At 43.1% G+C, this 25,836-nt stretch overlaps 2 protein-coding genes across 2 annotated transcripts in view; one reads left to right on the forward strand and one right to left on the reverse strand.

The window, feature by feature from the left end:
• The window catches only part of ANK3 (ankyrin 3), a 340,836-nt gene extending 334,425 nt beyond the window's left edge, over positions 1-6,411 (reverse strand). Inside the window, exon 1 of the mRNA XM_072340789.1 lies at positions 5,534-6,411. Within this exon, the coding sequence (XP_072196890.1) occupies positions 5,534-5,584 (51 nt within the window). The 5' untranslated portion in view covers positions 5,585-6,411. The remainder of the gene's footprint in view (positions 1-5,533) is intronic.
• Positions 6,412-8,766: 2,355 nt separating this feature from the next.
• On the forward strand, positions 8,767-15,441 carry CDK1 (cyclin dependent kinase 1). The gene is made up of 8 exons (XM_072340284.1): positions 8,767-8,898; positions 9,455-9,505; positions 10,238-10,394; positions 11,397-11,520; positions 11,896-12,066; positions 12,591-12,754; positions 12,864-13,005; positions 15,149-15,441. Exons 2-8 carry the CDS (start codon positions 9,457-9,459, stop codon positions 15,263-15,265), a joined length of 924 nt encoding a protein of 307 aa, XP_072196385.1. The 5' UTR covers positions 8,767-8,898; positions 9,455-9,456; the 3' UTR covers positions 15,266-15,441.
• The last annotated feature ends 10,395 nt before the right edge of the window (positions 15,442-25,836 follow it).

Below are 25,836 nucleotides of genomic sequence, written 5' to 3' on the forward strand. Positions count from 1 at the left end.
TAAGGCACAGACTTCCCCAGTCACTAAACTAAACCTGCACCAGTTGTTACTGTTCCACACAGCAAATTTCTAAGTGGGAGATGCTGTTTAGGAGATTCTTGCCTTTTCCTTACAGACTGTGACTTGTTCCTACCTTCCCACCAGAGCCTACTATCCCACAGCAAGGCTAACTTGTGCATTAGCAAAGTCATGAGCTGTGAAATGATTTGGCTTCCCAGACAGACACACGTGCTCTCTGCAGCGTCCTTTAAACGGGAATAAGCAGAACTAAGGTGTCAGAAGAAGAAGAGAGGAAATTGGCTTTGTCATCATTGACTCAAAACATTCAGTCACACCCACAGATCGTTCACCTACAAAATGGGGTCATATCTGTGGCACAAGTCATCACTGCTAAAAACAAACATCACAGAAGGAGCAAGTCCACATCCTGACATGCTCATTCCCTTTCACTTCTCAGGCTGCAAGCACATTGCCCTTAGAATCTGAGCTGAATTCCACCAGTAAGGTAATGAAGGTTCATGGGTCTCCCCAACAAAATAAAAGATAATAAATAAAAAAACTTATTCAGTGGTACGAATGCAATGAGTGATGAAACATAGCATGGTACTAGAAAGGACAAGGTTAAATAGAAACCATCTCTACTATCTCAGTCAAAGCACCAAGAAGCTGCTCCACATAACTTTGGAAATGTTAATCGAGACTCAAAAAGCAGGCAGTAGAAGACTAGGGACTCAGAAACCCTGTGGGTACTTGTCCTTTCCTAATGTAAAGATCAACAAAACCTACCAACACAACAACTTAGTAGACATTATGTTAGATCTCCACCACAGAAAGCAACTGCAGGTGCATGTAACATTAACAGGTGAAGTGTCCTAACAGTGTAGAGTGCCTTCCATCTTTGACTTATTTTCCCTCTCCACTTTTCTCACCTTAAAGGCAGCTTGCTCCACAGCTCTGGATGACATAGGTACCAGTTTATGTTCCTCGCATATTACACAAGGGAGCCATACAGGTACAGAGATAGACAGAGATATTGTTTCACAGTGCCTTAAATGCACTCTGATGACAGATAGCCCCTAAAAGAAACAGCCCACAAAAAACAAAACAAAAAACACCAGAGTGAAAAACACCATGTGAGTCCTCCCTCATCTACAGAGCAGTACTGAGGCCACTGGAAAATAAGCAACAAATAGTTTTAAGTTTTGAAGATGCTATAAAACTTATTGATCCTTTGAGCTTTTCCTTCAACCACAATTATTGGGATCACTTCTAACCCTGGTTATCAGGGTAAGTACCCTCCCTGCCAAACATCCATCGCGTGATTATTACTGTTACTATTCAATATTATAGACTACTCCTACCTATACTTTGATGGCTTTTACTTTTAAGAGGTTTTTGTTTGTTTGTTTCTCCTCCCCCTGAGCGCAGTTAGAACTGAAGGCCAGCTGACACACCTTTTGTGTTAAGTATTTGCCATTTTATTATGCCCCAGAGCCATAAGTTGAAAAGCATGCTTGGGTCAGTTGGCCTTGTATGGTTTCACCTCCCCACTCACATGACTGCAAAACAGACTTTACACATCAGTTCCCAGAACACCTACCTCAAATGGTGAGTGTTACAGCATGGAAGCAAAGCTGTCTGCATCTTGGGATTCCTCAGCTCAACCAGAAGGCTCCAAAGTAAAGGGGAAGTGAATATAACGAGCAAGAATCTCACCCAAATTAACAGCCCATCAGCAACACCTGCTTTCCTTCTTACCCCATGAGCTTTGCTTTCCCATTGCAATAGACTGACTCTGGAGCTACTGTAGGTTCAGATATAGGCCAGACTCATCTCAGAAAGATATAAATATAGACTAGAACTACTTAATAACTTTTCAGCATTGTCTGATCTGTTCTCTGCTGTGTTTGGGAGTTCTTTGCACAGTAAGCCCAGCAACTTCAGGATAGACTGTCTTGGAACCTGTCCTAAACTGAAACAGGTGTTTCGAGGAAATGGGGCCATCACAGAAACTGCTCTTTAGCCTGAGGCTGCACTAAGCTTTTACAGGGTCAGAAGGGAGGATGATCTTACAAGACAGCAAAAACAACAAAAAACCAACACCAACAAACCACCACCCAAAAATCGACAACAACAAAAGATAAGCACTCTTAAGAGTGAGAGATAAAATGTAAATACACAGGAGAGTAAATTTAGGTAAAAACATGCAAGAATCAGCTTCGTGTGTCAGGGGAAAAAAGAATGAGATGTCAGGATGAAAATCTTGCTAATGCAAAGTACTCTCCAATTCCATAACCAGCCAACTCGATACAGTAAGAGGCAGAAGGTAAAAGCACAACTTCTATAGATCATTAGGTCAGGATGCAATTATTTATAACCTTTACTTTTGCATAGAACAAATGAATTATCTGATGGAAGTAGAGAATCCATAATTCTTTCTTAAAATAAAAAGAGTATGCATACAATGCCAGTACTCTGCAAAGACCATGGGCTGTACATAGAATAGGTAAGAGTCAACTGGAGGTGATCTCTATTAGGATGGCTTTCCAAATGTAGATGTTAAACCAGAGTTTTTATAACCAAAAATGAAGTCCCCACGAAGACTGTGCAAGAAACAAGCTCCTGTATGGCAAACATATGCTATCAACAACTCTGTCATTGCAGAATGTTATTTTCCTTTCTCCCACTAAAAGAAGCTGTCATCATGACCTGTTAAACATAATAACCCAGAAGATGAGTGCAAAAGCTCAGCCAGCTTTTCCTGTAGTATAATAATGTGGTTGGGAAAGCCTCAGTGCATGAACACTCGCCTCTATGGCTATGTAGAAAATATTACAAGCTAATGGAAGGAGTATGAAGTCATAATCAGATAGAAAGGGCATCACATACTGATAAACTCCTGATGTGAGCATCAGATACTATATGGAAACTTGGAACGATTCCTCCTGTGAAGGGCACCAACCCAGATATGCCCTTGGAGAGCAACTTCCTCAGTTACAAAAGTTACACTCCTTTCTCTTCAACAAGTGAGCAGGAACTGAAGTTTTAAATTGATTACGTTGAAGAAATAACAACATGAGAATTGAATGCTAGCTCATTTCTACAGGACATGATGGGGGGCGGGGAGGGCAGGAGGGGGTACAGAAGGAACAGCAGCCACTGCTCCAAGTCTGCACCGTGTGGTTTTGTTCAAGATGCTAATAAAACTGGGACAGGTTGCAACAGCACAAAATCCTCACATGAATGGGGCAATGACTGACGCAAGCAGAGCAAGGTGCTCAGATGCTCAGAACTTCACTGTCACGCTATTTTTGTTAATATTCTAACAGCGATTTTCTTGGTTGTCCTCTTCATCTCCCTCAGCCACTACTCTCAGCCTGTAATGCATCCTCTGTGCAGCCATAAAAGCCCCAATAACAATGAGAGAAAAAACAGCACAAGCAACTGCCATTCCAATGCATTCATGCAAACACTAGCGTGGTTTAAAAGTTGAGAGCAAGAGCACCAAACATCAGGCAGTGTGTGCAAGTTATCAGAAGGGCAGCAAGTTCTATTTCTCATTTTTGCTGGATTTATCCACGTTTTCAGGGAAGAAAGGAATGGGAATCCAAACCAGCTTTATCACCTTAAGGAAGAAGTACGTTAAAAAACTACTTTGAGGGATTTGTTTTGATACAGTCAAACCTTCAAATCATTATTTTCCTACCTAGAAGTGCCAGCATGATAAACACCACTCAACAAACGTTACACAGTTTCCAATTCCCTCGCAGAGCCCACACGGGTGTTTTATAATACCCTCATGGCCCAGGTTCTTTAGCACTCAGCTTTTTCCAGAGAAATCATTAAGTGCCAAGAACTGTTGAAAAGAAAAAAGAGTCTTCCTTGGGCCAAGTCATTGTCAAACTCACTCAAAGAGCTACGAAAATTTTGCCTGATTAAAGATTGCAAAAGCACGCCTACCCTCAGAATTAAAGCAATGTGCCAGCTCCTATTTTGTCACCTGGAAAGCTGTGCCAAAGGGGCTGGAAGTACCATTGTCAACAGCTTCACGCAGACCCAAACGTATGTGGGAAATGTTCACACTTTGGGCAACACAGAGGAGCACAAATAATCTCTGGTGGGTATTCGACCGCTGCACCACCAGCACGGCAATTTTTATATGGTGTCAAGAGTGCTGAACATACAGTTTCCAAGGAAAATAGTGAGAAATAGAGTTATGAGAGAAGAAAGCTCCGAGAACTTTGGAGTAGAGGAAGAAAAAAGTTAAGCTGGTGGAAATGTGGGGGTAAAAGCAAGATGAACACGAAGCTGCCTGCACCCAACAGCTGCCTCAAACTGAGACGCAGGTAGTCTCACCTGTGTACTACACTTTTAACTTCTAAACCATCGTAATCTCCAAAGCTTGCAGCAACTGGGGAAAATAAAAAGGCACTGCTTTCCAAAGCAGCCATGATTGCAGTTACGGTCCCGCAGATCACACGTAAGTGCTTATTTTGAAAAATCAGTTTTCCACAAACAGTGTGTATATATATATATATATATTTGTAAGAATAACACAGCTTTCATATTTGAACGGTTTGGGTTTTTCTTCTCCTGCACAACAGTAAGGCCACTGCCTCCTCTCTTCTCCCACGAAGGCCTTGAGTTTACATTAAGCTAAGCGATGAATGAAGTACGTGAACTTACAATTTCTAGAATTAGGGGTAACGTCCTACAGGCTTTAGACAGCGCCCAGACTTGTTGAACTCAGTAAACTGATCAGATAGAAGCACCACTGGGCAAAAGACAGCTCTGCCAGCGACCTTCAGGCACTGCTCACTGACCCTCAGAACAACCACAGCAGGAGAACAAGAGCCAGAGAAGCATTCTATTCCTCTACGTCCCAAATTCTTAACAGCAAAGTAGTCCGGCGCTACAACAGCAGCTTTCAAGGCAAGCTGATTTCTTTCCTATGCTGTTACAGCCTTTCAGACCCACTGCAAAGCTCAGAGATCAGATTTTTTTAAGAAAACAAACGAACAAAAAACAGAAGGAAGGTATTTATCCACCAGTAAATGCAATAACGCAGCAAATCTCTGCATTACGACAGATCCATTTCGTCGTGTTAACCAAAGCGTGCGACCAACAAAGTAACACCTGGGAAAGAAGGGCGGAGCGATAACGCTTTCAATATCACAATCCCCCGAGCCCATCAGTACCAGCACGTGAGTACCAAAGACACGTGACGCAACAACAGCACATATAGAACACGAGCATTCTGAAACAGAAACCCAGCAACCAGCATTGGCAAACTCCCATAGAAGTCACCGAGGACACGTCGGATGCACGGCAGCAGGAAAGCCCCTTCCCAGCCGCTCGCTACGAACATCGGCTCGGTTACGGTTTTTAAGAGCTCCTTTTTAGGTTATCCGTGAGCCGAGCGGCGGGATCGGGGTTTCTTCGCGTGCCTTCGCACCTGGCGGGTGCACGGCGAGCAGCAGGAGCGCCGTCGATGGAGAAAGAGGAGAGCAGAAAGTTCCTGCCTTGCACTCACCTGGTCCCGGCCGCCCCGTCCCGCGGGGCAGGAGGAGGAGGAGGAGGCCATGTTGCAGCGCGCTCGGTACCTCGCCTCACCTCGTTGCGCGTGGGGGCAGTGCCGTCCCGGGCTCGCCCCCACCGGCGGAGGGGCTGTCCCTCGTCGCCGCCGCCCCCTCAGGTGGAGCCGGGCACGGCGGGCGGGGCGGCCCTGGGGCAGCGCCGTCGCTCCCGGGGGCTGCGGCCGTTCCACCCCGTGGTGGCGCAGCGCGGAGAGCAGGTGACGCTGCCGGCGGTCCGCCCGCAGAACGAAGCGGCCGGCAGCAGTTCTGCTCGTGGTAGTCCTGGGCACTTTTAATGACTTTATGCCGGTGATCCGGACGGGACTCGTTTCCTCAGTCCAGGCAACTGATGGCAGGAGGAACTTTGAAGCATCCAAGCGTGATGCTTGTGTGTAAATCTTGTAAATCTGGAAGAGAATCTCTCCTTTCTTGGCAGACAGAGCGATACCTGGAAGGAAGGAAGTCAGCTTCCCTTGCTTCGGGACGCGTTTCTAGTTGCGCTGCCCTGCCTGAGGTTTGGGATTTACAGGCGCTATCGGGGCATGCTGGAATTTGTTCATAGTCACACAAGTGCTGTGTTCAAGAGGTATCGCCCTTTAAAATTACCTAAATGCTGCTAAATAACTCCTACCGTCCTTCTGCTTTGTTACACTGACCAAATAATGTCTTCTTATTAATAGGTGTTAAAAGAAGCCAGTTGGTATTTGTGTTTATCTGCTTTTGAATGCGGTGACCACGATCCGCTTCAGGTTGTGTAATTGCTATTTACAAACAAGTCAACTTTTTAAATCCCATCGTTATGGAGGAGACAGAATACACTGTTTCTCTTCTTTACAATAACCCTGTTGTTGGAAATACTATGATTATTATAGGAAAGACAGGACTATATTGACTCTTGCAGCTGTCCTCTACTCAGAATAGAAGTTGTTCAGAGCATTACGTTGGATTCTTAGCCATGAATACAACAGTAATGCTATAATCTGAGATTGGCATTGTAGGTCTGATCCTATATTCCTTGCGCAAACAGCATTTCAGTTCAAGCAAGTGGGTGGAGAAGTACTGAATGCAGAAGGGGTTTAAATATACTGGCCCTTTGCCTGTTTATATAAGTAAAATGGTCTTTAATGTTTTGTCAGGGTAGAACTAGATTTCTTTACTCTTTGCCTTCATGTTTGTCCTCAGTTTTGCATCTGATTTCATGTTTTACTTTAAATGGGAGCAGGAATCCAATGGAATGCTTAGATTAGAATCTATGCTGCTCTGCCCATTGAGGGCTCAGTGGTGAGCAGACCACCTGCTACTATTGCTGCACACAGAGAAAGAAGTACGTCTCTTCAAACACAAATACAAATGTATCAGCTGCACACACCTGCATCAGGCAGTACTGTTAGCTATTGCTGTGTCTGGAGCAATAATCAAAATGAGATAAGTGCTATCCAGTCAGAAGGGAGACGTTTTATTTCCTGAGGATAGCCAGATGAAGGAGAGAGGGAGGAAAACTGTAGGTAATCCAAACTGTTGAACTGATATTTAGCAAGTTTAAGTGCAGGTCTGTCATGGCATTAATGCATTTGGCCTTCCAAGGAGGCTGTCCAGAACCTTTACACAGTGAGAACACATTGTGTTTGCAGCATGTAGCACCTGAGCTGATTAGCCTGTGATTAAGGCAGCATAATTTGTGTATTGAGTCAGTGTCACAAGAACAGATAAGGTGGTGGGGGCTGTTATATTGGGCTTAGAGCACAGCAGCCATCAGACTGATCCCAAAGCCACGCACATCCTAGGTTTGTTTTTCTATAGCATGGCAGAAATGGCAAAGAGGTCAAAATCTGTCATTTCAGGTCCTTGTTTGGGGGGGGAGGAAGGCCCAAGGTCCTGGCTGGCAGCTTGTTGTGCCACAAGGAGCAACTGAGAAGGCTAGTGCTGCTAGTTGAAAAATGGATTCAGGTTAAGTCTGGAATTTCCCGCACTTTCATTTGAAGTGAAAGCTCAATTTTGGCCACCTTCCTATAGTGTGTGGACAAGAGCCAGTCAGTGGCAGCGGTTCTGACCTGTGCTGGTTGCACAGTGCAGCCCCCCAAAGCTATTGAGCGCACACAGGCTGACTGTGCTGGCCATGCGGTCAGGCCTGAGGGATGTGTCACAAACACTTTGCTTCAGCTGTGCAGCCAGTCCGAGTGCTGCTGAGCCTGGGCTGTGCTGGATTCATTACACAGGAGAGAGCTTCTCTGTGTGTGTACAAAGCACGTCGGACTCACTCCCTACAAACTGTGCTGGATTTGAGACTGTGCTCCTGCCCAGGGCTTCCCAAAGTGATGCAACAGCTTTGTTCTATCACAGCAAGTGCTGGGAACGCAAACTTCCAGGTAAACAAAACCCAAAGGGCATGTGTGGTGCCTGTTTCTCAGGAGCAATAATTCCCCTTGAGGGAGGGGAAAGCGGAGGATTTATGTTGCTGAAACTGATGTATGTCGGAGGGGGAGGAGCTGGGCAGAGGCCTCTCGCCTTTGCCATGAGCAAAGGGGAAGAAGGAAGTGCACAGCGAGCAGTTCTGTCGGCTGAAATCAACATCTGGCAGAGATGCCTTGATGAGAAAAGCTGCGTGGATTTTTAGTGACCGGCCGTTCTGTACTCGTGGCTGTTCCCACAGCAGTCCCGCACAGCTTTACATCTTCAGTAACGTTCCCGACCTTCTTTGAAAGCTCTTACAACACGGTGATTAATTGATTTTAATCTGGCGGCGGTCACGCAGGGATTTAATTTCCTACAGAGGGAAGTTTTGTGGCATTAAAGCGGCCAGTGACCTTTCAGCAAAGCGATCGGTTTAAACGAGCAGCAGCAGCGCGCTGCGGATCGGCGCCCTTTGAGCCGGACGGATGGATTTACGTCGCGGCACCCCGAGGACCGGCCGTTCGCTCCGCTGCTTTCCTACCGCGGCTCGGGCGGCCGCTCCCGGTGCCGTCCCGGTGCCGCTCCCGCAGCGCCGCCACTCCAGCCGGGGGCGCTGTGGTGCGGGACGTGCCGCTCGCTCCCATCTTCCCTGGCGCCTTTCCGTCTCGCTTTGGCGCCGCCGGAGCGGAGCGCGCTGATTGGTCGCTTTGAATCATCCCGGCGCGGCTCCATTGGTGGGTCGTGGCGGCGGCGCCTCGCGGCCGGTTCGAATGCGCGGCGCCCGCCTCCGGCTGAGGACTTCCCCGCGGCGCGGAGCTGGGTGGCGGCGCCGGCGCCTCGGGTTCGCCGTGGTACCCGCTGCGGGAACGTGACCGAGGGGCGCCGGGAGGAGCGGAGGCAGCGGGGGGAGCCGGTTTTGCGAGGCCTTCTTGTAAGTGCGGCCGTACAACGCCCGCCCGGCCGCGGCGTCCGCCGGAGGCGAGCTGGGAGCCCAGCCGTGGCGGCTGAGGTCGGGCAGCGTCGCTCCGGGGCTCCGCGTGGCGTGGCGGCTTCCCGGGGAGGGACGGAGCGCCGGGCCCCGGGCTGGGGGGCGCCGCTGGGGGCTGCAGGCAATGCGGGGCTGCCGTCCTCGTGCTGCCAGCGGTCGGTTTCCCGGTGCGAGGCAGGCTGCCGTTAACGCATGGCCAGGAAGGCTCCCGAGCAGGCTGTGCTCTGAGGCTCGGCGAGCTTTCCTCAAGGGGCCACGTTTCCCTCCTGACTCGGTGTGCCTCATAGTTGGGGATGGCGGTTTTATTAGCGATGTCCCCCGAATAAACGCTTCCCCCCCCCCCCTTCTACTGGAGGGGAGTGGTAAATGTTCTGCTCTGAATCTTCCTGACGAATAAATCTTGTTGATGCAGACTTCCAAGGAGCTGGTGTAACTTTTGGGACTCGTCTGCACTCAGGGAGTTGAATCTCCTGTTGAATCTCACGGCTTTTTGTTCCAGGTATGCCCGCAGCCATGGAGGATTACACCAAGATAGAGAAGATCGGGGAAGGTAAGTAAGGCTGCCTGGAGCTTTGTGAGGTTCTGCAGCTTGGGCTAGCAGCTGTTGTAAGCGTTGTGACCTCCTGCTATCTGGAGAACTGCTGGCATTCTATGGAGTCTTATCTCTATGTAAATGCACTCGGGCTGCCTTTCTTCTGAAGATGACAGTCTGAAACAGCTGCTCTGTGCTGGGAGGCATCTCCCTTCACACTAATGGCCAATGGCATCCCGTGCCTCTGTGAGGGCAAAAGCATTCTGAGTCAGGAAGTCAGCTTTCCTGTTTGGGAAGCTGGAACGTATCTATTCTTTTGCAACTGTCCTTGCTTACGAGTTGCTCCTGATATTGCACTTTGGGTGAGTGTCCTTTGTATGGGGCCCCTGGTAGGGAAAAAGTGCTACGAAGGTGTTTGTACTGGGGTTCTGTCCTGCTGCTGCACCTGTCGCAGGAAGGGTGATATCATGAACCTGTGTGCAGAAGTGCGTTTTAAACAATGGTGTTGGTTTACTATAAGGCACCATAATGTAAAAGAAGGCTGGTGCAGATGTTTGTCACAATCTCCCTTTCACTGGGAGCCCTTCCTTTTACCACTAGTTCCAATTATATGTTCTGCTGAGGCCCATAGCACTATTAGCACTACGTTGTCATAAGGATTCTTGCCTATGTAGTAGTTCTTATTTGCAATGACTTATCTGCACCTGAAACCGCTATTTCCTATATGCATTTCCCTGTTTGTTTGTTCAGGTACCTATGGTGTTGTGTATAAAGGGCGCCACAAAACCACAGGCCAAGTGGTTGCAATGAAGAAAATACGTCTAGAAAGTGAGGAGGAAGGTGTTCCAAGTACTGCTATCCGAGAAATTTCTTTATTAAAAGAGCTGCGTCATCCCAATATAGTCTGGTAGGCATACGCTGGTATTTAGCCATACTCCCTGAAAGGCACTAGGTCTCTTCAGAAAAATTGTTTTCCCACTGTTCTGGTAAGGAGGCAGTCATTCTACATAGCTGCTGCAAAGGAGACGTATTACACTTTAGTCTCAAATCTGGAGAGCACACTGGTTTTTAATTAAATCTGTCTTCTGTTGTACCCGTTCTGAGAATTAAAAGTATTTCTGTTAATTATCTTGAGAGTGGTTATTGGAGGAATGGAGACAGTGTGCTTCTTGGAAACTGTTTCTTAAGTCAGTCTCAGAACTTTTTGTTATCATGGACTTATTCATCTGACTTCAGTGTGGGCCTTTGTCACCAGCCGCTTCCTTACTCTCCCATGGCGGAGCTGTAGGTGCTGCACTATAATGCTACAGCTGGCACTTCTGATCTGTGCCTGAAGCTTCCATCAGTGGCTGCCTGATGTGAAGAATTGGTTGTAGCTGTTGTCTTCCTTGCAAAATACTTGTGCTTTAATGTAGCAAAATACTTTGGATTTACTGTGGCCTAAAACTGGCCGAGTTTCAGCCAGGTGTCCTTAGTATTTAGAAACCTTTATAATCTATTAGGAATGAAGGAGATGCTTAAAAACCTGTACAACTCCTGCTGCATCTAGTAGGTTCCTATTCTAATGCAGAGCCCTTACATTCTTCCAATGATTCTGCTATAGTAAGCTAGATTCAGATGGAAGTTAGGCACTAATACCTGCAGGCTTCTTTTAAGAACTCATTTTTTTCCCCAGACTTCCCCTGCCTCATGCTAGGCACAAGATTCAGAAGAACCATACAGAGTGTTTGTCTCATATATGCTCAGTTTTCCAAACAACAGTGCAGTAAATTTTTGAAGACTGAGAGAAAGCTCTGTAAGCCTTTCGTATTAGGAACATAGAAACACCAGCTTGTCCCTGTTGAGAAGGGAAACAAAGCAGCAGGTCTGTGTACTTTGCAGTGGAGCTGACTGTATCCTTAATTTTCAGTCTTCAGGATGTCCTTATGCAGGATGCAAGGCTGTACCTCATTTTTGAATTCCTTTCCATGGACCTCAAGAAATACTTGGATACTATTCCATCAGGCCAATATTTGGATCGTTCACGTGTTAAGGTAATGAGGCTAATTGCTTAGTATAACTTAAAAACTAAAGGTGCCCTACAAAGCTATAAGCAAGTCATAACTCTTGCTCATATCTTAACTGTTCATATTTCCTTGAGGAAAAAGGAAGGACTGAAGAGGCAGCTGTGAATAATAAGATGAATTTTTCTTTAAAAGAAAGTTCTGCTCTCAAATGCAATTATGAAATTAACTGCCTTGAACTAAACTCATTTTTATATGCATTTCTGGTTGAACTCAATATTTGCAATGCTTTGGATCTACTTCTATGGAATTAATATAACGAAACAGCTTTATGTTGTAGAACCACTGACTTCAGCGAAGGCCATGTTTTTTTTCCCCTTCCCTCTGACCTCACCTTGTCTGCAGAGTTACCTGTATCAGATCTTGCAAGGTATCGTCTTCTGCCATTCAAGACGAGTTCTGCACAGAGACTTAAAACCTCAGAATCTTCTAATAGATGACAAGGGGGTGATTAAGCTGGCAGATTTTGGATTGGCTCGAGCCTTTGGAATTCCAGTGCGGGTATACACTCATGAAGTGAGTTGAACATACTTTTGGTAATTTGGGCAAGGCTGACTAGCTTCCTTGTACTGCTTGTTTATGAAAGAGCTGCAAATAGAATCACGGAGCTTTTAAAGTTGTCATAAGCTAGTAGTGTTAAAGTTATATTTCAGTTTAGTTTTACTTGATGGCTTTCCAACCCCCAGACCCTGTTTTACTCTGAAGTGCTAATGCATCTTATGACTGCTGCTGTTACCTCGACAGTGCGTTAGATAGGCCAGATCAGTCAGATGCTAAAAGTGTGCTTCCTGCTCTTTGTGAAGGAGTGCAGGCAATTGCTCTGCTTGCAGTAGAAACTACTGCAATAGAATTTTGTGCACTTTTAAGTGAAGTTTGATGCAAGTATTTTCACTGATGCTTGTAGCTTCTAGTCCAAACAGGTTATTATTTTTATCAAAAAAGCTGAATATTCTTTAGTGATGAATGAGCCATTGTGGTCGCAGTCAATTAGAAGACTTGATTCTATAAACTTATCTAATAAAGAATTCTTTGTTTAATAGGTAGTGACACTGTGGTACAGGTCTCCAGAGGTACTGCTAGGATCTGCTCGTTATTCCACTCCTGTAGATATATGGAGCATAGGTACCATATTTGCAGAGTTAGCAACTAAAAAGCCACTTTTCCACGGGGACTCGGAGATTGATCAGCTCTTCAGAATCTTCAGGTATGTCATGCTGAAACAAACTGTCCCTTGCTGTGAACATACTAAGATCACAGCAGTGCCTAAAGTCATCATACTAGTCTGATCTAATGTTTTGCTTATGCTTGCACAGAGCTTTAGGGACACCCAACAACGATGTGTGGCCTGATGTGGAATCCTTGCAAGACTATAAAAACACTTTCCCAAAATGGAAACCTGGCAGCCTGGAAACACATGTCCAAAACTTAGATGAGGATGGACTTGATCTGTTGTCTGTAAGTATTCTCTCCTAAACTGCTTGTTAAGAAATGAGCAGGTAGTTTCAAGTACTCTCTAATTTCTACAAGCCTGTAGCTGATACCTTCTTCTTCTGTTTAGGTCAGCATGAAGGGTCTATGTCAACTGTATCTTAATGTTAAGTTGGAGGTTTGCCTGTGGTTGAATGACTTCTGTATTTTGTGGCTAGGGTGAATTTCCTTCAATACCATGGCCAAGCAGTTAAAATACTGTGGCCAAGTTTATTTAACAAGATCCTGCTCAGACTTCATTTAGCTCACGTGCTGCCACTGAAGATGAATCTGCGTTATTTCTTAGACATCCTTATGTGCACATCAAGAATGACCCTGGATGACTCGATCATTTGGCTTTGCTAAAGATCCATTTACATGGTACAGATTTACATATAGCTGGGGGTTGTTCTATGCATCTTGAGATAAGCTGGAACTTCAGAACCACCTTGCTACAAGGAGGGCCCTGTAAAGCAATTACCCTTGCAGCTGGCTCCTGTTTTATGCGGACATAAACAAGAGAAGTCGTTTATTATGTATAATTGGGTGTTGTTACTCAAGGAGCTCAAATAACTACAATGTCTCACTTGTTCTTCCTGAGAACAGAACCATAGTTCAGGTTGGCGAACTAAACAATGTTTGTTAAAGTTTCTTTGGATGGCTTGTAGCAGTATTTTACAGAAAAAACTGACTTGCAGAGTAATTATCCTCAACTTTATGCACTGAGAGCATCACTATTAAATGAGTTTTAAATGGAATTGGTACTGTTTTTATTTAAAAGCTGAAAGCAATTGAACAGGCAAGTGAGTGTTTTGGATATGTTTAACTGGCCTGCTAAGTACTGGACTGAGCTTAGTGGTGGCTTCATCATGAAAAAAACATGTTTTTGGCTGCTACTCATGCACCCAAAAAATCATTAAGTGATCGTAACAGTATACTAATCTTCAAGCATATTGAATTACATCAAGTTTTGCCTTTGATTAAGACTAAAATTTGAGCTTTCTATAGCTGCCTACTGATGGTGGCATGGCTGCCTTTCGAGGCATCTGGAATCCATTTAAATTTCCTGCAGTCCTGCTTCAGGCTGAAGTGATACAATCTTAAAGGAACAGAAATGAACAGCTTGTTCCTAGAGCAATAGCACGGATGTGGCAGTGAAAGTGTTTGTAGTTCTGTAGACTGTTGAGGATGGAGGCAATACGTAAAACAACTAGCTTTAAAACGGGGTAGTATTAGTTGGCAGGGATTTGGCTAGTTTTAAGGAAGCTTTTAAAGTATCTTAAAGTTATGCTAGATATGAAAACTCGGAGTTGTCCTAAAGCCATGTAACCTTCATAAGGCTTGGAAGGACTGCAGGATGTCCACCTGAATTAATTATGTCTACATGCAAGCATACAATTGCATGTGGTTGCTCCATACTTCTTTCTGGCCAGGTTGCACAATATAAGCTGTGGGTGCTGTTATTTTTTTTAAATGGATAGCAAAGCAGGTCTCTTGCCTCTCTTCTAGAAAGTTACAAGGACTATTTTAGAGGAGATGGCATCCATTGTGTTTTCTCCCATCGAATCAAGTCACTTTCCAAAAAGAAATACGTGTTTTAGAGCTGTTTTTATCAGATCCATCTGCTTTACATATGCAAGTATACTTCTCTCCTAACCAGGATCTTGTAGCTGAACAGTTGCTATATTTCAACTGTGAACAGCTGCACCAAACTGAAAACAAGCTGCTTTACAACAGTTCATTCAATATCAGTGTAATAATACAAGTGCCTGATCACTGTTCTATGAAAGTATTATAGGCTTTAGCAGACTAAGTTTGACCAGCTTCCCTTAACTGAGCAGTCGAGACTAATTATTATTGCAACTTGATAATTGATTCTGGGTTTAGTTGATGTATGTGGTACCCTGATACAAGCGTGGGCTGTGGATAAATGGTTTTTCACTTTGGGATGTTAGATACTAATACCATTCTTAATGCTAGGTAGAAATAACTACTTCTGTGAGGTATTATGGAACATAGGGAAGAACTTATTTCTAGTTATCTGATTATTACTGTGGTTAAATATTTATCTGCTTCACATTTACTCCCTCATAAAATGGGTATTCAATGTTTCCTTTTGTTTTTCTTCCAGAAAATGTTAATTTATGATCCTGCAAAAAGAATTTCTGGCAAAGTGGCCTTGAACCACCCATACTTCGATGACTTGGACAAATCTTCTCTTCCTGCTAATCTGATTAAGAAATTCTAAAACTTCGGACTAAATCAGAGTGGAAATGATCACAATTAATTCTACTATTGTTTGTTTGTATCTTTGTCAGCCTACCTTGTAATTGTGGCTTTTTAGTTTGTTTTGTTTTGTGTTACCTAAATGTAAATATTAACCGACTAAGGCAGTGACCTTTCTATAAATAAAACTTTAAATTTAGTGAGGGACTGAGCTTCTTTCCACACTCCTGCAAAAGGGCAGCCTTTTAGAATGGGCTGCGAAGGTATCGCTCATCCACCAAAGCAGGTAACTGAAACTAATGAAATGGGTTTTGAAACAACTTCTCTGAAGTTCAACTGTTTCATTGCCATGCGCAAATGAAACGTAAGACTTATGTTGTACTGAATGTGCCAAATGACATCTAAAATGGAATGCTTCGGAAATATGCAATTCAAAACAAAGGAGGTGGCCAAGTGTGTCCCAGGGTCTTTGTCTGAAGGTATGTGGAACATCTGTATGCTTTTCTGTTGTCTTGAAGGCCCAAGAACGTATTTTGCATTGGTGTGCAACTTGTGAGTCAGCATACTTCTAACTCCTGGGATAATTAAGGTGAGTGATGTGGAGTTGTACAGGGGAATTGTCTATATACTGATGTGTAGTTGGCTGATGAGACTCTTTTCAGCGCTAGCAGTAATGCAGTTCTCATCTGATTCTCGTTAAAGGCTGAGCCACCTGGATTATACTGGAAAGGCTAACCTTTTCACATAGGAATATTCAAGTAAATGTTAATTTAACAGGACTGCTCTCAGAAATGTAATAGTCTGAGATGTTACATACCTATAGACTCCTCCGCAATTAAAGCATGAGCTTTGTAAAGCCCCAGTGTTTAACTTTTACAGGTGAGACTATTATAAAACCTTGACAGAATTCATCAAATTATATACTAAGAAATGATTGACCATCACTCGATTTCTAATTGCTACCTTTGCTCTTGGTTTCCCATATATCAAATGGGACACAATGCCAGATTAGGAGAAGAAAAGCAACGGAAGGCTCTTGTGGATACATTAAAATCACATAGTTTGATAGACTTAACTGCAGTTCTCCTAGTGTTATAGCTGCTGTAATCTCTAGTTGTAGGACTGTACATCTGTCAGGTTTTATTAGATCTCAGCACCTTGGAGCTCTTAAACTTGCTGACTTGCAGCCAAGTGTGGAATGGTAATGAAGGTCTGTAAATTTTAAGCCATGCAAGTGAAAGGAATCATGCGAACCACTTGAAAATAGTGAAGTTTATAAGTCCTGTCCTATAGACGCTGAGGGGTGAATCTGAAACAAAAGCAATGGAGGTAATGTTCTGTCCATCTGATGTTTACTTTCATGTTTATGAGTAACTGAATGAAGTGCTGGACCTAATTTTAATTAACCAGCTGCTTTTATAGATGTAAATACCAGTTGGAGGGGTGCGGTGGTGAGCATTATTTTCTGCAGGATGATTCTTAATCTCCAGAAGTATCTGGGTACTGTCACAGTAATTGAATCGTTTAGTAGTATGCAGTGAAGCAAGAAGGGGAGGCTTCTAAATTTGCTGTTATAGAAAGTTCTCTTTAAATTGAAGGTAGAGGGGAGGAAGATTGCTGTAGCTGACTAGTATTAACATCAGCAACAAGATGCATTTTCAAGGCAAATTAGGGTAGAGATCTGAACTGCTGTCTTTTGAGTGCAGTAATTTGATACGAGCACACAGGTCAGAGGACAATATAGCTGGTGTTAACTGGTTACACCATAATAGGAAAAGGAGAATCTATAAAAGGTAAGCACAAGCCAGCAACTGCTCTGAAAAATCAGCAGATAAGTATTTGTTTAAATAGATTATCTTAATGTTTGTCTCCGTAGTGGACAGTCTTGGTTCTTTATGTGATGAGGAAGACTTCAGCTAGGCTAACTCAAATTTTTGTTGTTTGCAACATGCCTGAGACATAAAGGTACTAAAATTGCTGAAGAAAGCTTCTTTTCAAACAGTAAATTACAATGATCCTACAACTTCTGTGCTGTGAACCCAGGCACTGTGTTGTCTCTGGTGATGTATCAACACATGCAGAGCTACAACAGTAGCTGTTTTAGTCCTAGCAAACATGACCCAGAAATGAACATAACGTCATCCATCTGTGTCTGAGGTCGGATGTGGCAGTGAGTAACATGCCTCATAATAGTACTTGTTCTGAAATACAGTGCAAATTTATTAGTGATGCTGTCTAGACCTGATATTTAGGGGGCTTGTGATGCTTGAAGCTTCAGCTACCTGAAACTTTACGTTGGTAAAAACCAGAGCTGCCTTGCGCTTCTGGGTTTTACTCCACTGTGGCTAACAGCTGGCAGCTCTATTGATAGTGCTCTGACTGTGTAGTGGGAGAACTGAACTGCTGCAATATGTTGCTTTTGTCCTTCAGCTGAGGCCATTGTAGCGCTTGGCAGGGTTTCACTGGTTCATGCTCTTTTATTAGGGCATTTAGACAATTGAAAGGTACTGAGCTAACATTTGTTGGATGTGGGCCCAACACACAATAACCAGTATATTTTTTCATTGCCGCAGATAGAATAATTACTTGAGAATAGAAAGCACTTTGCTTTTCCTGAAGTAACTAGGAGTTGATGTACTGTTTTCTTTCCCACTGTGTGTGCAGAGGACTCAGCACTAAGTTACATAGTTAAGTTACTAAGTGCCAACTTGCTATTATTACTACCTAATGTAGGTTATAGATTAACCAAGTTGAATTTTTGGTTATCTTTAAAGGTTTTTATAGTGATAGTGAGCACCTGCTGAAGACCTACAGGTTTGCAATGCATTTCTTAATGTTGGAAGAAGCAAGGTGGGAGGGAGACAACAAAAAGCAGTCTGCTCTTGGTTGCCATCAAGTTTTATACCATTGCATCTATGTCACCTCTGTTATTATGGCTGCAGGTCAGTGTTTTCTCTTACAGTACAGGCAAACCCCGACAGGGAACGTTACTTAACCTTCTGTTTCAATTGCTTGTATTCTATCCTATTAAAAAGTAACATGGATCAAAATGTTGGGGTATGTAAGATTGGGATTAAATTAGCTTTATTATTATTTCTAAGGCAAGCTTCTAAGTGCTCTCATGTCTTGCACTCTCCAAAATATCCGACCTATGCTACTGAATGCTTGCAGTTTGAGCTCAGCTGCTTTTATTTTACTTCGATATAATAACGTATCCCCACTAAAATGAATTACCACCTGCTTTTTTGAAAGTAATCGATTCTTAAAACCAGAGGTCTTACAGAGGACAAAGGAAACAGCAACACTTTACTTTCTAAACCACTTGGATAGGACAATTATCACATCTGCTTTCCACGGTACCTTTCCACATGTAGGTGTCAGGGTCAGAAGGGTCTTTCTCAGGCCAGTTCCTTCACTGCTTTTGTGCTGTGGTGTTCAGTGAATCCATCATCTTTAATATGAGCAGGTAGAGGGAAGTTAGCTGATAAGTCTGTAGCAGAGCATGCTTAACCTGTTTTAAACAATGCTTCATTTGTACGCTGTTCTTTCTCAGTGATTTATCTTCCTGTGGTCGTTCTCCTATTGCAGCTTGTGTACCTTAACAGCACCTGAAGTGGATCAGTGTCATTAGCTATCTGTTCCTGAAATTACTGCCACCAAACATGCAGAGCTCATCTCTTCCTGTGTTTTCCCTTTATCCAGATTTTTCTTTTTTACCACTTTTTGATGCATGGCAATTTTATCATAAATCTGATATCCTTTTTCCTTGCTTATTTTCTTGTCCAAATATTTTCTGCTATCATATATCAGCTACTTTTAGAGTCATGCTTCTTTTTGAAAATAAAAATCTATTTTTCCTCACGCAGACTCCTATTAAAACCTGTTGGCTGTATGTCGTGTTATACATCTTACTCTCTGCCCAGTAGTTTACTATGGTAGGAGGTACAAGTAATTTTGTAAGGAAAGATAAAAGCAAGTCCAAGGAGACAAAATACCTGGTGCTACCTGCTCATAGAATGGCATGCTCTGCATTAGCTTATCCCATCTCAGAGTAGTGGTTGGGGCTGAGGTGGACTGAGGGTTAGTGATTTGTCTGGAGAACTAAATCTTCAGTTTAAGCCCCGTGGTTGAATAGTAGTGGCTTCTTCCTCATTTGTGAAGGGAGAAATGAAGAGTTGGAGGGATTTGAAGGAGGAACTGTAATGGGCAAAAAAAAAAAGGCGTTTGTAAGAAAGCAGGACGCTGCTTAGAGCATGAAACAAAAGAGATGTAAGGAGCGGAGTGAACCCCGGAAAAAGGGTTTAAATCTCAGTGGGAACCAGGAAACTTCTCACAGATTGAAAAACAGCTTCTTGTTGCTCTAGAAAGCAGAAGCTCCTCTGGGTTGAGTCTGGAACTGCTACACCGGCTCTTATTCACCAGCCTTATGTTTGCCTGTCCAAATGTGTCTGTGTGCCATCTTTACTCAGCCATAAAAGAGATGATTGACCTCTGCTTTAACCAACTGGCTTGTTTTCAAAGCGATGCCTGTTTAAGGCTTGGATCTAACATGACTGTTCTAAGCATGGTCTGTAAGTTGCAGCTGTCATATTTGTAACCTCCTCTGGCTATGCCAGGCTATCTGGTAATGTGTGATTTGAAGAACCCCCTAGCTATCCTACTGTACCTGACTCAGAAAGGCTAAGTGTGCTGTCTCATCCCCATCTGTGTTCCTCAGTGTGGACTGCAGTTGTACCTGGAGTGTTTGACAATCTCAGCCTTGGATACTACAGATGTTAACTTGTGTTAGCACACACACATTTGTCATTGCTAGGAAAAAGCTGTTCTCAAATTGAGCTGTTAAAGAAACAGCTTTAAAGTTTTATGTAACTGCAGTAATTGGAACAGGAAGAGTGCGTGTACTGCAAAGCTGAATTCACTGAGACCTGCTCAATTTGCTGGCAAACAGAACACTACCTACTGCTTTATGCTGAACACAGAGCTGGTTCCAGAGGGAAAAGGTAGGGTAATGATTAAAAAGATTTGTATTAAATGAAAGCACTGCATACTTCTGAACAATTAAAGTTAGATTGTCCCTTATGCATAAGTCAGTTTCTGAAGGAAGACTAAAGCTGCTGTTAAGTATGCCATGAGAGCAGCTCAGGGAGATACCAAACTTATATGGGCAGAATAGGCAGTGCCTTGGACTAGCCCTGCAGTACTGCTGGTAAACCCACATTCTGTGTAATTCCTGCAGTTCTAAAAACAAACAAACACAGTTTGGCACTGAATTGCTGTGTGTAGATCTGCTGTCCAAGTTGGTATAAGCACTTTTTTTACAGGAGGGAGAGGACATCAAGTTGTTTGGCAAACTACTCAAGAATAATGCCAAGTACCTCCCCTCCTATTCATTACCTTTGGAAACCTGTCTGTACTGGGACGTGCACGAAAAAAGATTCCTTTGCTCCTTCAGATGTTGAAGCAGGGTGTAGGCATAAGATTTATGTTGGTCCAAAGAGGACAGGACCTGTATGTGCTGGAGTCATAAACCACCTATGAGAAGATATCTGTTCAGCAAGATTGCAGTTGCAACTGCAAATTAGACAGCAAATAAAACTTTCTTGTATAGCAAATGGGGCCTTGTGGCTTTCCAGTACCTGGAAAATTCAGTACCTTCTGAATATTCAGCTTTGAATGGCAGTATTTCCTGCTAGGTATCTACAGGCAATCACAAAAAAGACATTGCACTGCTACTGGCTCTGTCTGATCATACTTGGTATCAACTTTATGAAGAGCAAGTGAGAATAAAGAAACCTTGTTATAGAGGCCATGCTTTGTCAAATCTGACTCTGTTTCCATCTGAACTCCCACACCTTAATTTCTGACAGGCTGCATCAATTCTTGGAGGCAATGTAAACATTCCATATTGCTTATATTGCTTTGGCTATCAGTTGCCCTAATTTACATCTGGGGGGATGACTTTTGGTTTTGTTTGCACTGCATATTCCTGTATAGTTTGCTGTTTTCCTCATGTGTAAATGTCAGTGGGAAACTAAGTGTTCACCTCTGTTGCCAGGGCATATTTCTCTTCGGAGTGGTCTGTTGACTATTCCACAGTCTTCTTGTATTCGAATCAATAGCTGCAATCTGTATTGATTCTACTGCTAATTGATTAATTGACTGATCTCAAACATATGCATCTATTATCGGTGGCTGATTTGGAATGGAAGAAGTGGAAGTGGCAGCTAGTCTCTCCTACTTGATAAAATGATGAGTTAATTATATATTTGAAGGTAATTAGTGGCTTAAAAGAGTTAGATTTCTCCAGTTGTTTAAATTAGTGCTATTACTTCTGCTGACCTCTCTAGAATTTAGACTGGACTGCTGGAGGAAATTGTTTAAGAAAATATTTTTGCTAACTCTTTTAAGTTGCAACATACTCAAATTAATTTTGACAAAGCATTGCCTACAATTGACAAAACATCCCGTATGTGTAGGGCAATGTGTTCCTGACCCAGTCAAAACTTGTGATCTTGGTACTTTCCAGCATGGATCCTTAATCCTAAAGAGACATCCTTTTCCCATAGCAGCTCGGACTTGCTTAGCTTGCTGCTCCCCGTGGACCTGGAATCCAAGTGGGCTAATGCATCTTCTGTTTAGTTAACTCTGCACCTACCGCTTTTCCTTGTGTAAGACATTAACAGGCAATTCTGTCTTTCAGAAACAGTTTGCCTTTAAAAAATAAGGGAGTCATTGAAAACCGTTTTTCCTGTTCCTGTCCTCTCCAACTGCCTTTCAGTGATATTTTTTTGTCCCGTTATCTGAGTCTGTTGACTTAAGAGGTAGCAGAGATGGAACTTCTAGAAGGCCTTTCTCCTTGACGGTGATGAGAGGAAGAACACCGTAAGCAAGCCGAGGGCTCTTTCTGCCTTGCTTTCTGCAGAGACTCAAGATGAGGATGAGGTTTATCTACCTGAGGTGGCTTTATTGTATGAGCATTTTGACTTGGTGATATCAGAGAGCTTGGGCTCTAAAATGTTCTCAGTTGGTGATGTGGAGGGATAAAAGGAAAGGTCAGTTCTCTTCACCCCATAGCCTTACTCTTAATGGATCATGCTGCAAACAGCTTATTGCTGTGACCTAGCAGGTCTTCAGCCACCTGTGAGGATCAGGAAGGATTGGACTAGTTGAAGGAAGGCAGGGGAAATCTTAAGGATCTGTTAGTGTCTCCCTTCATGGTTCAGCTTTGGTTGCTTCCCACATGACCTGGATGTTTTTATCTCATCTCTGTTCAGTAGCTCATCACTCAAGAGAGCTTCTATGTTCCATTTCAAGCCCTTGATATTTAAACTGTGGAGAGTAGCATAAATATTTCACAGTAGTTTGCTGAACAATGTGCGCCCTGGGCTCTGAACATACCAAGTTCTGTGTCAGAACTATGCCTGACTCCGGCCTGCTTTTCCTCCTAGTGTGGGCTCACTGGCTTAAAAAAAAAGAAAGGGAAATGGTTTTCATCTATTAGATTTCCTTGATCTTATGGGGATTACTGCTTCTGCAAATTACCTCATCCACCTCTAAATCTCTTCTTGAGATGTGCTGTGGGAGTACTGACTGGCTGGGAAGTTAATGGGTCCTCAGCAACCTTCAGGAACAAACAGAAGTTTTTACAGGAAAAAAAGCAGAAGTGTTTCTAAAAAGCAGAACTGTAGAACTGGCAGGCAGCTGAGGGTTTAGTTTGCATTCTTCATAACGATAGGGGTATTATGGGGAAGCCCTTCTTACAAGTTGCTTAAAAAACTTTAGGTGTGACAATGACAAAACATAGTAAAGTCTTTATCTATATTCAGTATAAAAAGGTATTTTTGTTTTCATTATTCGCTTGTTTGCCTCCTTGGCCACGAGGTGGCACTATGGGACCTGAATATAAAACCCACACTGCGGTGGGGGAGGGTAGAGCAGAAAAGCTATCACTCTGGTGGCTGCATGAAAAATTGAAGGGTATTTATTTTCTGGTAGTCAGCCAGGCTGAAAATACTATCTGAATTGAAAGCCTTTCATGAAACATCTGGGCAGTTAAATTTTGCTAACTTCAAAGATGTGCGGTACTGCACTGACATACTGATTTCTTTCTTTAGTGAAGAATCTCATAGGCTAACACAAAAAAGCCTCTGTGAAAACTATTTCATGCTGAAACTAATGATCAGAATTACTTTTCTTAATAAAATGAGTATTACAGAAGTGCCAGGCAATATAGTTAGGCTACACCAAGCCAATAATCAATCTCACAAGTCCCCAGAACTTGTATATAGTGAGCAATTCTGCAGTGGATTTTTTGAAACTGGCAAGTTGAATATCTAGATTTCCCACTCAGTACTTTGGGTGTGCAAAATTGCCCACTTTTTGTTCAGTAGTCTGTCGTTTCCTGAGCTTTTTCAACAACTTGATTAATTCTTTGCTGGGGGAAAAAAATGTGGCTTATAACACTGGCGTTAAGGTCTTATTTTATTTGTTTTTATGGTGCTCTCCTAAATGCAAAAGCTTTTGTCTCAAAGCAGAGCTATGGGAAAGGTTTCCCAGATGACTTGATTGCTGAGGCATGGAGTTATTCAGTCACATGCCTGGTAAAACTGACCCTAGTATCAGTGTATGAGACACTACATCCTTTCCCTCTCCCAGTGTACACAGTGATGCATAGTCTCCTGCTGGATACAGGAACACAAGCACCAGTTTGTTGGGTGTACTTTGACAATTATCTCTGGGAATGGAGAAATACACTTCCCAGTTCACATTCTCGGTAAGCACGTATTTTACACGTGGGCAAAGAGCAGAAATAAAAGTACATATACAGGTGTTCATTCTTATGAGATATGGCCCTATTGAGGCACGTGTTATTTACATGGAAAAATGTTATGATGCCTCTTCATAATGAGGATTTTTTTTTAGTGAGAGAGTCACAAAAATCACACACAATGTATTCATCTCCTGTCCTGTTCTAAGGGCATTCATTAAGTGCAGAAAAATACAGTCTTCAGTAATATGTGCCATTGGCTTAAATTGGAGACACCATAGATCATTCTTCAACTCTTAGAAACTGTGCCAAAGACAGGCTATGCAATTTAACACTTACTGTTTACCTTTAACAGCCCAGGTTATAAGCCAGGATCCTTGCCAGTAAGAACACTGCACTGCACAGCTTTGTGTGTTCAGGGAGTGACAAGTATCCTCAGTCAGAGTGCAGTGCCATGCACTGAGGAACACCAACTCAGATCTAGGATAGAGGGACTGCAGACAGAAATAAACAGTGCTGTGTTTAAGGAGCTCAAGGCATTACTCAGCTTCTAACTAGAAGGTGCTGAGCAAGATCTCTATGGAAGATGGCTTTCCTCTCCTCATGGGGAAATGACACGATGCATTTTGTGTGTATTCTTGCCATGCACAACACAAACTAGGCTAGTCTCTTCAAAGCTAGGCACAAGAACTAGAGGAGCAAACTTCCTTTGCCCTGGTGTCAGTAAACAATGCTACAATAAAATAAACAAAATCACTTTCTATAGAAGAATAAGTTTCTATATGAGATTCTCATGTAATGCTCGTCACCTGATATGAAAATACTTTCATAGTTAAGAATTGCCTTGACTTAGAAAAAAGCTTAAAGATAATATAAAGCACTGCTTGCACAAGGTTTTCCTTTTCTAGCTTTGATCAATTATCAGCTGCTTTAATTAGCTCTCAACACCTTTATATTGTGATTTAAACCTAAAGTAATTGTCGTTATTCCCTGTACTTTATATGCCTGCTGGTTATTTTAAAAGATGAAGGTGTTTTCAGTGCAAAACGTGCAGTTTTGTAATCTCTGTGCAACCAAGCAGCACTGAAAAGTGCTTTTGTTTTGGATTCGCTGTTTCTTTGATTTGATCTCTTTAATTTCTAAGAGCAAAGGGATTGCACATTCATTGAATATTTTGGAATCTGGAGAGTACTTCCCAGCTGATGAAATCAATATTCATAGCAATATGTAATGTGGAGAAGCCTCTTCACCTCTAGAAGGAGATTTACCTTAGCTGTGAACTTGTCCATCAGTATTTTTAGCACCACTCCTCCGTGAGCTTCACACAAATGTGCCTGTTTCCCTGTAGGCAGCCACAGGCAGGGGGAAGCTAAAGCAAAGCTGCAGGCTGTGGGTCTCCTATTTGTAGACCACGCATGCCAGTTTTCCTCCTAAAATGTGATTATCACCTTTACAACACAAACCGGACCTGAAATGTCAACAAAACTGGAAACTAAACTATTCAGCATTACCTCCAGCAGAGAGCAAAATAAGCACATTCCTGCAGTAAGATTTACTACGGACAGACTCAGATTTCACATCAAACAAATCTAGCAAGTGACAGGTCACAAGACATGCCTTCAAAATACAGAGGAAAGCAAAGCAGCTGGGTTAAGATTCCTGGGGCTTGGTATGGTCGGTTGAGGAGCGCTATCAGCATAGTCAAACCAGCTGCCAGGTCAGTGATTAGTCCGTAATCAGCACTGGTTATTCTTTCAGGCATCCTTTGTGTTTGATTAGGGACTGTCCCAAAAACATTCTGTTACTTCACATCTCTTGGGAAAAAA

This window comes from Excalfactoria chinensis, chromosome 6, assembly GCF_039878825.1.
Source record: "Excalfactoria chinensis isolate bCotChi1 chromosome 6, bCotChi1.hap2, whole genome shotgun sequence".
Taxonomy (NCBI): Eukaryota; Metazoa; Chordata; class Aves; order Galliformes; family Phasianidae; genus Excalfactoria; species Excalfactoria chinensis.